The sequence below is a fragment of the Aethalodelphis obliquidens genome, unplaced genomic scaffold, assembly GCF_003676395.1.
Source record: "Aethalodelphis obliquidens isolate GAN/ISIS:26980383/991018 unplaced genomic scaffold, ASM367639v1 scaffold78, whole genome shotgun sequence".
NCBI classification, from domain to species: Eukaryota; Metazoa; Chordata; class Mammalia; order Artiodactyla; family Delphinidae; genus Aethalodelphis; species Aethalodelphis obliquidens.
The window spans coordinates 7,011,133-7,023,862 of record NW_020838022.1 but is presented as its reverse complement, the minus strand read 5'-3'; the positions used below and the strand labels follow the sequence as shown (position 1 = coordinate 7,023,862).

At 40.7% G+C, this 12,730-nt stretch overlaps 1 protein-coding gene across 2 annotated transcripts in view; it reads left to right on the top strand.

Annotated features, from left to right (window-relative positions):
* HPRT1 (hypoxanthine phosphoribosyltransferase 1) overlaps window positions 1-12,227 on the top strand; it is a 41,040-nt gene extending 28,813 nt beyond the window's left edge. The window contains exons 4-9 of one of the 2 annotated variants that reach the window (XM_027092425.1): window positions 1,632-1,697; window positions 5,011-5,028; window positions 7,104-7,186; window positions 10,730-10,776; window positions 10,923-10,999; window positions 11,516-12,227. In XM_027092425.1, coding sequence (XP_026948226.1) covers window positions 1,632-1,697; window positions 5,011-5,028; window positions 7,104-7,186; window positions 10,730-10,776; window positions 10,923-10,999; window positions 11,516-11,563 — 339 coding nt within the window. In that variant the 3' untranslated portion in view covers window positions 11,564-12,227. Of the gene's footprint in view, window positions 1-1,631; window positions 1,698-5,010; window positions 5,029-7,103; window positions 7,187-7,694; window positions 7,924-10,729; window positions 10,777-10,922; window positions 11,000-11,515 lie in introns of those variants that run through there. The other variant, XM_027092424.1, reaches the window with a different exon arrangement.
* Window positions 12,228-12,730: the final 503 nt, after the last annotated feature.

Sequence of the window (12,730 nt, the reverse complement as noted above, 5' to 3'; positions counted from 1 at the left end):
AAAAAAAAAAAAAAAAAAACATGGACGGATAGAACCCTAGGACAAATGGTGGAAGCAAGACTATACAGACAAGATCTCACACAGAAGCATACACATACACATTCACAAAAAGAGGAAAGGGGAAAAAATCATAGATCTTGCTCCTAAAGTCCACTTCCTTAATTTGGGATGATTGGTTGTCTATTCAGGTATTCCACAGATGCAGGGTACATCAAGTTGATTGTGGAGCTTTAATCCGCTGCTTCTGAGGCTGCTGGGAGAGATTTCCCTTTCTCTTCTTTGTTCTCACAGCTCCCAGGGCTAAGCTTTGGATTTGGCCCTGTCTCTGCGTGTAGATCGCTGGAGGGCGTCTGTCTTTTGCTCAGACAGGATGGGGTTAAAAGAGCCGCTGATTGGGGGCTCTGGCGCACTCAGGCCGGCGGGGACGGAGGGGCACAGAGTGCGGGGCGGGCCTGCGGTGGCAAAGGCCGGCGTGACTTTGCACCAGCCTGAGGCGCGCTGTGCGCTCTCCCGGGGAAGTTGTCCCTGGATCCCGGGAACCCGGCAGTGGCGGGCTGCACAGGCTCCGCGGAAGAGGGGTGTGGAGAGTGACCCGTGCTCGCACACAGGCCCCTCGGTGGCGGCAGCAGCAGCCCTAACTTCTCCCGCCCGCCTCTGGGGTCCGCGCTTTCAGCCGCGGCTTGCGCCCGCCTCTGGATTCCGCGCTTTCAGCCGCGGCTCGCGCCCGTCTCTGGATTCCGCGCTTTCAGCCGCGGCTCGCGCCGGTCTCTGGATTCCGCGCTTTCAGCCTCGGCTCGCGCCCGTCTCTGGGGTCCGCGCTTTCAGCCGCGGCTCGCGCCCGTCTCTGGGGTTCGCGCTTTTAGCCGCGGCTCGCGCCCGTCTCTGGAGTTCCTTTAAGCAGCGTTCTTAAACCCCTCTCCTCACGCCCCAGGAAACAAAGAGGGAAGGAAAAGTCTCCTGCCTCTTCTGCAGGTGCAGGGTTTTCCCCGGAATCCCTCCCAGCTAGCTGTGGTGCACTAACCCCTTCAGGCTGTGTTCAAGCCGCCAACCCCAGTCCTCTCCCTGCGCTCCGGCCTCAGCTCGCAGCCCCGCCCGCCCCGGCGGGTGAGCAGACAAGCCTCTCGAGCTGGTGAGTGCCGGTCGGCACCGATCCTCTGTGCGGGAATCTCCCCGCTTTGCCCTCCGCACCCGTTGCTGTGCACTCCTCCGCAGCTTCGAAGCTCCCCCCTCCGCCTCCCGCAGTCTCCGCCCGCGAAGGGGCTTCCTAGAGTGTGGAAACTTTTCCTCCTTCACAGCTCCCTCCCACTGGTGCAGGTGCCGTCCCTATTCTTTTGTCTCTGTTTTTTCTTTTGCCCTACCCAGGTACATGGGGAGTTTCTTGCCTTTTGGGAGGTCTGAGGTCTTCTGCCAGCCTTCAGTAGGTGTTCTGTAGGAGTTGTTCCACGTGTAGATGTATTTCTGGTGTATCTGTGGGGAGGAAGGTGATCTCCGCGTCTTACTCTTCCGCCATCTTCCGCCTTCCCCCTAGATAGCTAACTTCTTAAATCTTCTAGTTCGCGTTTGATAATTTGAAATGTGTGTGTATACGTGGAAAGATATACATATATATTTATCTTTTTTTTTTTAACTAGAATGACCAGTCAACAGGTGACATAAAAGTAATTGGTGGAGATGATCTCTCAACTTTAACTGGAAAGGTATGTATCTTGAAGGGGAAGAAAAAAACATTCCATACCAAGTCAATTAGTAACACTGTGCTTTCAATCCATCACCAAGAGGCAGTTTAGATAGTTATTTATGCACTCAAACAAGGGTTATTTAACCCTTGGAAACAACCTAAGTTAGATATCTTTCTCTAGGTCATATAGCAAAGAGGCAGCAAAATCCAACATTAAACGTCAAGTCTGTGTTGCCAAGTACTGCTGGTATGCTTCTCTGGGAATCTAATTTGGGATCCTTCAAAGGAATATATGGGGGAAAAGACAGTCTTCTTTTTAAAAATAGGCAGCACATAGTTTCTTAAAAGATAGAGAAACAGTATAATGTAGTGACTGAAAGTGTGGGTTCTAGAGCTGGAGAGCTTTGATTCAAAGCCTGGCTCAGTACCTCGTAGCTATGTGATCTTGGGCAGGTTATTTAACCTCTCGTCTCCCATATGATGCTACTGGCAGTCATCTCAGTGAGTTAAGAGGATTGAGTGATATAATGCATGTAGAGCTCTTAAAACAGTTTCTGGTAGTTAGAACACTTAGTATGTTATAACATACTGTTATTTTAAGGAATCCCAAAAAAGAGTTTAAAATACATCAAAATTCTTCCAGCATAGACATTTCGCTGAGATAATAGAGCTATTAAAATACCTGAATATTTACAATATTATTCTTCAGATACACTGAAATGATTTTTGAGTAACCAATGATAAATGATGGAATGCTTTTTTTTTGCAGCTGCCAGTTACTTTTTTGCTTATAGACACAGTGCCAGATATAAAGGCATAATCTCATAAAAGCTTCACAAGAATCCTCTTGAGGTAGATATTATCATCCCCATTTTACAGATCAGGAGACTAAGACTCAGCAAGGTTGAAAGACTTGTCCAAAGTCACACTGCCAGTTAAGTGGTAGAGCTTGAATTTAAATGCAGGTCTATCTGGCTCCAAAGCTCTTTTCTTCCTCTGGTTTTTAGATTTTAATGTTTATAGCTTACTTCACTGAGTATCTGTAAGGCGACTTTAACATGCAACACTTGTGTCAAATTCTATGGTCCCATATCAGGGTCGTGCCAAACTAATGTTGTCTTCCTCAACATCTTTTGAAAACTTCAAAGGAGAAATTATAATCTGTTGACTCTTTTCCCTTCCTGCCAGACCTATCCTCCTTCCCTTTCAGCGTGCTTTGCCCATATTTAGAAGTCATTTGAAGCCCTTACTCCTATAATCAGTTTTTAGTGCTGGAAGGGACCTAGCCTTCAGAGCTCTCTGTGATTCCATTTGACCTTGCCTTTCCCACCTAATGGCTCTGTCCCACTACATAGCTCTGTGATCTTAAAAGGTCTCTGCTTCTAAAATAACTTTCTTTTCATGATAGTCACAGTAAGCACATTTATTGTGGGAAAAAAACAAGATGCAGAAGTTGGGTGAAGTTGTTTCTTGGTGGTGAGATTATGGATTATTTAGACGTTCTATTTCAGTTTATCTCTGGCGGATACTGTGTGTGTGCAGATACATATATATATGAATAGTTTTCCCCTTTTTTCCAGTTATGGTTGAGAATATGGGCTTTGGACCCTGAAAACCCCTCTTCAAATCTATTCTCTACCACTTGACTATTTTTATGACTTTAGGCAAGTCATTTGACCTCTGAACCTCATATTTTTCATTTATTAAGTAAGGATGTAGCTATTTGATGTAAAATAAGCTCTCGGTAATGGTAGCAATTCTCATTCTTTTATTTTTTAAACATTAATGACATCATACTCCGGATACTATAATTTTGTGTGGCAAATATTTAATCTCTCAGCCTCATAGTAGTAAAAGTCTTTGATTATGATTTAGACAAGGTTTTGCAGCTACTTAGTATTATAGGCAAGACTAGAATCCAGTTTCTTTGTCTCATAATTCAGTGCTCTTTTCAAACTATAATTCCATCCCATGGTGCAAATTGCTGCATCAGTGAGCCAAAGTCACTGATGGGAAAATGTCCTTCAGATGTGCTAGCTGGGTTAGAGAAAATGCTGAGAAAGAACCACATGGTAGGTGGTGAAACAATTATTTGGTCCATTAATTGATTACAGTTGGCCCTTGAACAACATGGGTTTGACCTATGTGGGTCCACTTATATCCAAATTTTTTTCAATAAATCCTTACTACACGATCTGTGGCTGGTTGTATCTGTGAATATGGAGGAACTGTGGATATGGAGGGCTGACTGTAAAGTTATATGTGGATTTTCAACTGTGTGGAGGGTCAGTATCCCTAGTCCCCTTGTTGTTCAAGCATCAACTGTATATTCAATTTTCCTAAAGATTTAGGTTACAATATCTTTTGAAAAGAGAGAAATTAGTTGTGATATGAGGAAAGGAGTAAATTGCATATGAACTATGGTAGTAATATAATGTACATTATAAAATGCATGCAGTTATAAAATTATAGATTACATAAGGTGAGGTTTAAAAAAAGTTCTTTTCTTTCAACCCAGTGGATCTTGTGTGCCCTACCTTGATAAGCACTGACTTAGAAGAGTATATAGAACATTAAAATTCTGATGCTTGTAGGTATGTGATAGAGAAATGAGAACTACAAATAAGCAATATAACATGAATCTTCTTGTGACAATGATTATAACCAGTATGTGAAATGCTGCCTCATTCCCAGGAATAGATATAGGACTCTTCTCTACCTCGGAGGTAATTGTTAGATGGTATTTTCTCTAAGCGTTCTAACAGCTATAAAATTCTGAGAGGTAGAAATTGGGGTAAGGGTTTATGGTGGGAGGAAGCATTGGTATCTTTTAGTTTAGTCCAAGAATATGAACACATCCAGAAAATGCAGATCAATTTCAACCTACTGAGAAAATGCATTTTGAATTGGATTCCATATGGTAAGTTAAATGCATGATTTTGGAGTTATTGTACAAATTATAGTTTTGAATGTTAGAGTTGGAATACACATATTAGTTGAAGTCCCTCATTTTCCACATGGGAAACTGAGGCCCAGAGAAATTTCGTGACTTGCCCAAGATTAGACCTCCGTTTAAGTAATGAAAACTCTTAAAAAATGAACATATGGGTCAAATTTTATTTTTAAAAATTCCATTGCAGTGAAAATTTTATATTAAAGAGTTCCAAATCCCAACAGATGGCCCATTTGTTTAAATCAGAGTTCGATATAGTAAAGTAGCTTAAAGCAAGAATTTGGATAAATCCTTAGAGTTTGTTATGATGTGACTTGAATTATAATTGGAAACACTGTCTGATTCATTGTACTGATTTTCATTTCTCTTTTTCTTCCAGAATGTCTTGATTGTTGAAGTAAGTTTTACATACTTTTAATATAGTGTTTATGATTTTCTAACTTGGTATGCACAGTCCTGAAGGTAACCCAGGGAAAGAAATTCCTTTTCATCAGTTTTAATGGTGGGCTTGTGTTATAAGGGAGTGAGATTGTTTTTTTTCTAAGAAATATTTAGTAATTTACTTTTACCGGATAGTGGAAACATTTTGGCATATTTCTTACCCCTCTCTTTTTGGCTTGAAATTTTTTTGTTCCTTTTAAAGTTACACATATCATTCCCATCCATGCTTTTTATGCTTCTATTGCATATTTATAACCATATACAAAATATATTTTTTGATAATTTATATAGTGCTACACTGTATATATTCTCTCTTGCAGCTTGTTATTCTCACTTAAAATTGGTTTTGAGGTTATTCATGTTGAAACATATAGAGTTAGTTGACCTTAAAATCCTTCATAGCATTTCAGTGTACAAATCAACCTATTTATTGCCCTACAAATAGGGAGTTTGCTTCCAATTTTTCTTACTACAACAGGGCTGCTAAGAGCATCCTTTTGCGTTGTCCTGTGTGCATGTGTGTGAGTTCCCTCTGGATACAGGCACTTAGAAGTGGAATGACTGGGTTTTCGAATTTGTACGTTTTCAATTTTACTATTGTTGCCAAATTACTCATCAAAGTACTTTATATTCCCACCGGTAGAATGAGTTCTTACTCTTTTATGTAAAATGGTGTAAGGCTTAAGAGCAACAGTAACCCCTGATTCATTTTTTGTTGTTACCAAGGTTTTTAGGAACTTTAGCTCATAGATTAAAAAATAAACAAATAACACTCTTTTCACAGGGTTTGTGTACATGAGTATCCCTGGGAACTGGTTGCTTTTTTTAAAATACAGATTCACTAATTCCACTTCAGATTGCTTCATTTTGTCTGCAGTAATGCCGCCTAACAAATTACCACAGACTAAGCTGCTTAAAACAACACACACTGATTATCTCAGTTTTCAGGTGTCAGGACTCGAATACAGGGTAGCCGGGTCCTCTGCCCCAGCTCTCATCAGGCTGAATCAAGGCTGGGGTTCCTATCTCACCTGTGACTCATGGTACTCTTCCAAATTCATTCAGGTTGTTGGCAGAACTGAGTTCCTGTGGTTGCAGGACTGAGGGCCCCATTTTCTTGCTAGGCTGTCCTCCTGTCCTAGCACATGGCCCTCTCATATGACAGCTGACTTCTTCAAAACCAGCAGAATCTCTCTCCAGGCTGCTACAGCTGTCTTGTGTAACACAACCTACTGACAACCCCATCATTTCGCAAGTCCCACTCACACTCAGGTAGTGGGGGATGATTCTGAGTGTGTACACCAGGGGGCAGGAGTCCTGGGGGCCAACAGAATTCTGTCTACCACAGCCCAGAAATCTGCATTTTTCACAAATCCCCAGCCCTGATGTTTCTGATGACTTACAGCCCCACTTTGTGAACGCTGCTTTATACCATCTGTAGAGAATATTTTCATTGAAGAGCATTAGGGTTATGGTTTAAGAAATGTTTTCCCAATTAGAGATAGGTTTGTTTTGAATAATGTCTTACTTTTGACTAAATAGCTAAGATTCACTTTCATGTAAAGTAATTCTATATGGTAAAACTTTAATACTTTGGATACTTTTAAGATGGTATAAAGCAGTGTTTCTTGGTGTGGTCTCTTAACCACCTGCATCCGAGAGTTGGAGCATCCTGATCTTGAGTTTATAAAAAAAAATCTAATATCTTTTATAATGAAGGGCAGCACCACAACTCTCTAATAAAATATGTGTGTACATACTTGCATATATATACTTAAATTAGCTGTCATTGATCTCTTGGTGCCTATAAAATCCAGCCCTGAGGACTGGCATTCCTACTGCTTGCTGAGAGCCAGATGACTTACAGATTCCAGAATATCTCAGTATGAATTGTGAGAATCACTGCACCGAAAAAAAAATGGCATTATTCCAGTTATACATGGGATTTTGTTTTTTTGTGTTTATATGATGACTGAATTTAAAGGTACGATAGTTTTATTTACCATTTAAATGTCTTTTCTTTTTTTAAAGGATATAATTGACACTGGCAAAACAATGCAGACCTTGCTTTCCTTGGTCAAGCAGCATAATCCAAAGATGGTCAAGGTTGCAAGGTATGTAAATAACATTTTGACATAGGATACTTTCTTCATTTGAAAAAAGATTAATTGCTTCTTTGTAAGGGTAAATTTTCTTATCTCCAAAAAGTAATATAATCTCAAGTAAGACTCAGTAAGTGTCCTTTGTAAATAATTTGTCGTGTGTTAAAGCCTTTCAGTGCAGTCACCTTATTGCCCAATGTTATTACTCTTTGGTTTTTCCCCAATCTAATAATGATATCAAAGTTGTCCTGGGTAGCATGGCAGAGGATTTGGGGCCTCTTTGCAAAACTGAGACCAAGGATCCCAAAGACGGGTTAGGAGGTGGTAGGAAGGAGTGGGCCCTGGAGATCCTGAGCTCCTGGAATTGAGTGATGTAATGGTCCTGTGTGATGCATCTTGTTTTGTAGCCACGTTGAAAATGTACAATATCTGCTTCCTTTCTTCTAAGCCAGCCTCACTTCCTGGTCCTACCTGTGCTGTTTGGCTTATTAGTTCTACCTGTGTTTATCCCTAATTATAGTTTCACTCGCCAACAACTCAGAGGTAGACTATTATTCCCACTTCACAGATGGGGATACCAAGGCATAGGGAATTATCCAGAGGCACAGAGCTGGATCACTATAGAGGTAAAATTTGAACCCAGGCAACCTGGCTCAGAGTTCATGCCTTACTATTTTTTTTGTCAGGTGACGTCCCTGGATGTTTTGGTGTTTTTTTTCCTTTTTTTTTTTTAATTTTTGACCAATCTGCAATTTTATGTAGGGGTCAGATAGTGATCTAACTTTTATTTCCTAAACAATTAACTGGTTTTTATAAACCCCTTTTAAAGGATCAAAGTATTTGTCGAACATCTTTGAATCAGAGTAAGCCTTCTACTGAGTCGTGTGTCAGCAGTTTGTCCTTTGGGGCTTTTCTGATAGCTGGTGCCAGTGTATCATCAGTGAGTTTTTACTTTAAATGGATTTGGGACAGGCGTGATGAGAGTGTAGAAATGATGCATTCTAGGGCACTAAGCAGTTTCCTGCAGACCAATCAGTGCATTTGCTCATTTCTCTACATGCTTTCAGGGTTTTAAATGTCAACCTACTGTGGCATATACTCCTCCAGGTATTCTTGTGTGCCTCTTTCCTGGAGTATGCTGTGAAACTGAGATAGACTGCCTCATGAGAGAGATACTTCCTGTAGCTGGAGGTGTGAGGGTCATTAGTGATGGGGCTGTGGCCCAAGTGGGTTGTTTCTCAACCTTCTTTTCCTAATCTCTTCCTTGCCATTAAATTTAATGTCACAGATATATTGTGTATCTATTTATGCAATGTATGTGTATCTGTGCTTTATACCTAAAAAGATTAAGTACAAAGCAGGGTTAAGAATGACTAGAAAGCTTTTTAACTTAAAAGTTAAATTAAAAATTAAAAAACCATTAACTGACAGGCATGTCAAGTGCTGCAGCCACTTTGGAAAACAGTTTGGCAGTTTCTTAAGAAACTAAACCTGTAACTGCCATACAACTCCAGCAGCTGCACTCTGGGCATTTCTCCCAGAGAAATGAGAACTTACATCCGCTCAAAAACCCGTGTGTGAATGTTCATGGCAGCTTCATTTGCAATAGCCCCAAACTGGAAAGAGCCAAAATGTCCTTTGGTAGGTGACTGGTTAAACCAACTGTGGTCCACCCTACCATGGAATCCTACTCAGCACTAAAAAGGAACAAACTGCTGATGCACACGACCTGGAGGAACTCAACGGAACTGTGCCAATCTCAAAAGGGCAAATACTGTATGATCCCATTTATACAACCTTTTTTTTTTTTTTTTTTTTTTGCGGTGCACGGGCCTCTCACCGCTGTGGCCTCTCCCGTTGCAGAGCACAGGCTCCAGATGCGCAGGCTCAGCGGCCATGGCTCACGGGCCCAGCCGCTCTGCGGCATGTGGGATCTTCCCAGACCAGGGCACGAACCCATGTCCCCTGCATCGACAGGCAGACTCTCAACCACTGCGCCACCAGGGAAGCCCCTATACAACCTTCTTAAAGTGACAGAATGATAGAAATGGAGAACAGATTAGTGGTTGCCAGGGGTTAGGGCGTGGTGGGTGGCTGTGACTATAAATAAAGAGGTAGCAAGAGAAAGCCATGTGTGATGGAAAGTTCTGTATCCTGATTGTGGTGGTGGTTACACGAATCCACACGTGTGATACGATTGCGTAGAATTACACACATATAAATATGAGCACAGAAAGCTGATGACATTTGGATAAGGTCAGTCCACCAATGTCCATGTCCTGGTTGTGGTAATCTACTACAGTTATGTGACATGTTCACTGGAGGAAACTGGAGAGAGGGCACACAGGCGCTCCCTGTGCTTTTTTCTTGGCTACTTCCTATGAATCTGCAATTATTTCAGAATAATTCATTGAGATCTATAGGAATATGAGGTGCCGAGTTCCCCTGAACTCTTAGTACAGCTTGCACTGAGTTTAATGATACCTTTTTTGGATTGTTCCTGAATGAGTTCGGGTAGATGGAAGGGGTTTTGCTGTGATTGGTTTGTTATTTTCTTTCTAAATGGAACCCGAGTCTAAGTGTGTCCTCTAATTACTGGAAGGAGAATCTCAAGGGACTTGCCTGGACTACGATCCCTTGGAGGATAAGGCTTAGGCCAGTGCTTCTCAACTTTGGCTGCACATTGGTATCATCTGAGAGTTTAAAAAACAAAACATAACCTACATCTGTGTCCCATCCCCAGCGATTCTGATGTAATTGGTGAGGGGTATGGCCTGGGTATCTGAGTTTTATATAGTTTTTTAATGTTCCCACATGATTCCAATGTGCAGCGAAGGTTGAGAATCACTTTAGGTCCTTTCCAGTCCTTTTAATATACTTATCTAGGAAGTTATGAAATCTTGTTTTATTGGGACTGCCCTTATCATATGTAAAGGCTTTCAGAGCACCATTACAGGTTTTTTAATGGCTGAAAAATTTCAGCAGGCAGCACTTGGATTATGAAATTAGCTTTCGTTAGAGTTGACACATCCTACCTGCAGTTTCTGCTCTCAAAAACAAATACTAGCTCCTTTAGCATGCTACTTCTTTTTTAAGCTAACATTCCTCTTTGTAAGCTATTTACTAGAAGTCTTGAAAGGTGATGCTCACCTCTCCCACACCATTTGTGGCTTAGGGATTGTTTTCCAGGGATTTTGGACTGAAAGCCTTTACTTGTCATCTTTGCTCGTTGGCATTCCCCACCCGTTCATCCTCCCCAAGTAGCTGCCCTTTGATGGGCATGTGGGTAGTCAGGGGGCAGCTCTCAGAACAGTCCATCGTGTTCCAGGTGAAGATCAGTCGAGGGCCTCATCTATAGTGTGAACTCATTGCTGCCCCTGCCCAGGGAGCCCTGTGATTTAGCTCTCTCCATTTCAGAGTGTTTCTTTGGGTTTGTTAAAACTGACCATAGTATTCTAAACTGCAGATGAAACCGTGTTGCAAACCATGAATATTCTCTTTTGTAATGCCCTGCAGTGTCTCCGTGTGTCACATGTCACATTTTATAATTAACAGCTTGCTGGTGAAAAGGACCCCGCGAAGTGTTGGATATAGACCAGACTGTAAGTGAAATACTTTGTCAATCATTTAACCAGCTTTAACCCAACAAGTTTTATATGAAATGGTTTAGAGTCACTTTAGAGAATGTTTGCACGTATTAGATTTGAAAGTGATGTTTTCTGTATCTAAATGATGTGATTCTTTTTAGTTGTTGGATTTGAAATTCCAGACAAGTTTGTTGTAGGATATGCCCTTGACTATAATGAATACTTCAGGGATTTGAATGTAAGTAATGCTTCTTTTCCTCATTCTCATTTTTCAGAACCCATATAAAAATTTATAAGAGGGAAGAATTGTTTTCTCTTTCCAGCACCTCATAATTTGAACAGACTGATGGTTCCCATTAGTCACATAAAGCTGTAGTCAAGTACAGACGTCCTTAAAGCTGTAACTTGGCCAGGCTAGGGTAACACATCTTGCTGGCTAAACAGTTGAACAGGTTTAATATACAGTAACTGTCCCATTATTATTTCAGATGATAGATGTGATCATAAGTAAGCGAGAAATGAACTAGTTTAAGTCTTTTAATTCACTCTCCTTCAAATACCCACCACCTCCTCTGGAAGCAGGAGTGCCGAGAACGCGTTTGTGAACGCGGGTGAGGAAGATGAGGAAGGCCGTTTGTTTTGTAAAAACCCCTGCAGCAGAATACTGTTCATAGAAGACATGCCAAGTACTGTTCTCGCCTTTCACTTCACAGTATACTTTTCTAATGTGAATCTCTGGATTTTTATTTTATAGCATGTTTGTGTCATTAGCGAAACTGGAAAAGCAAAATACAAAGCCTAAGATGAGAGTTCAAGTTGAGTTTGGAAACATCTGGAGTCCCCTTGAAGTCACCAGGAAAATTATCAGATGTTCTAGTTCTGTGGCCAGCTGCTTAGTAGAGCTTATTGCATGTATCTTCTAAGAATTTTATCCGTTCTGTATTTTAGAAAGGTCAGTTGCTGCATTCCCTAACTCTTTATTTGCACTATGAGCCTATAGAGTATCAGTTCCCTTTGGATGGATTGTTGTTTGATTTGCGAATGAAAAACCTCTTAAACCACACCACTAATGAATGAAAATATTGAAATTGTATCTGTAAGAAACATTGAAAGAGGAGAATATATTAGTTTTTTAATTGGTATTTTAATTTTTATATATTCAGGAAAGAACAGAAGTGATTGAATATTGTTAATTATACCACTGTGTGTTTAGAAAAGAAGCAGTCAGTTTCATATCAGTGACAGCATTTAGAGGTATTGTTATGTCGGATAAACCATATGTCCTGGAGTTATTTTAGTAGGTTTCAGTAGTATTAACTGTATTTTCCCGCTTGTTCAGATTATTTCTGGAGAATCTTTGTCAACAGTTCCTTTTAAATACAGGTCAATACGTTCTAAAAACCTACCACTTTTTGAAGTCTTCAATGTAAAAATCCTTAAAATAAAGGCTGTCTCTTTAAAAGAAACTATGCATACCTGTTATTTCTCTACAAATTAACCTAGTGTAGTTTTCTGTTGGTTGCCTTTTCCTTGTCTGTTAAATTTCAGTAGCTAGTTTAATTGTAATCTTTACCAAGCAGAGCAAATAATGATTATCTGGTAGAATGGGTTGGTGGAGCTAGTGAGATTCTTACCTACTTCAGAGACCTCAGATTTTAGACACATGATATATAGTTTATTACGTTTTCTGATGCTAAAATAACATGGCTCTCTCTTGGAATTCTGTTAAATTGCTTCCATTGCAACCTCACCTGCAGTTCAACAGTTTTTCAGACATACACTGTTACCTTCTTTGGGTAGAGAATACTCTATCGACTAAAGAACAACAACAAAACCTTTTGTTTTCTGGGAGCAGGCAGAAAAGTTTTAAGCCAAAACTCTTCATTGCTTCTCTGCTCCAGGTAAGGTATGAACTAGTAACCTTGCAGGCCATCCAGCTATATTTATGCCTTACAAAGTCTGCTGTAAT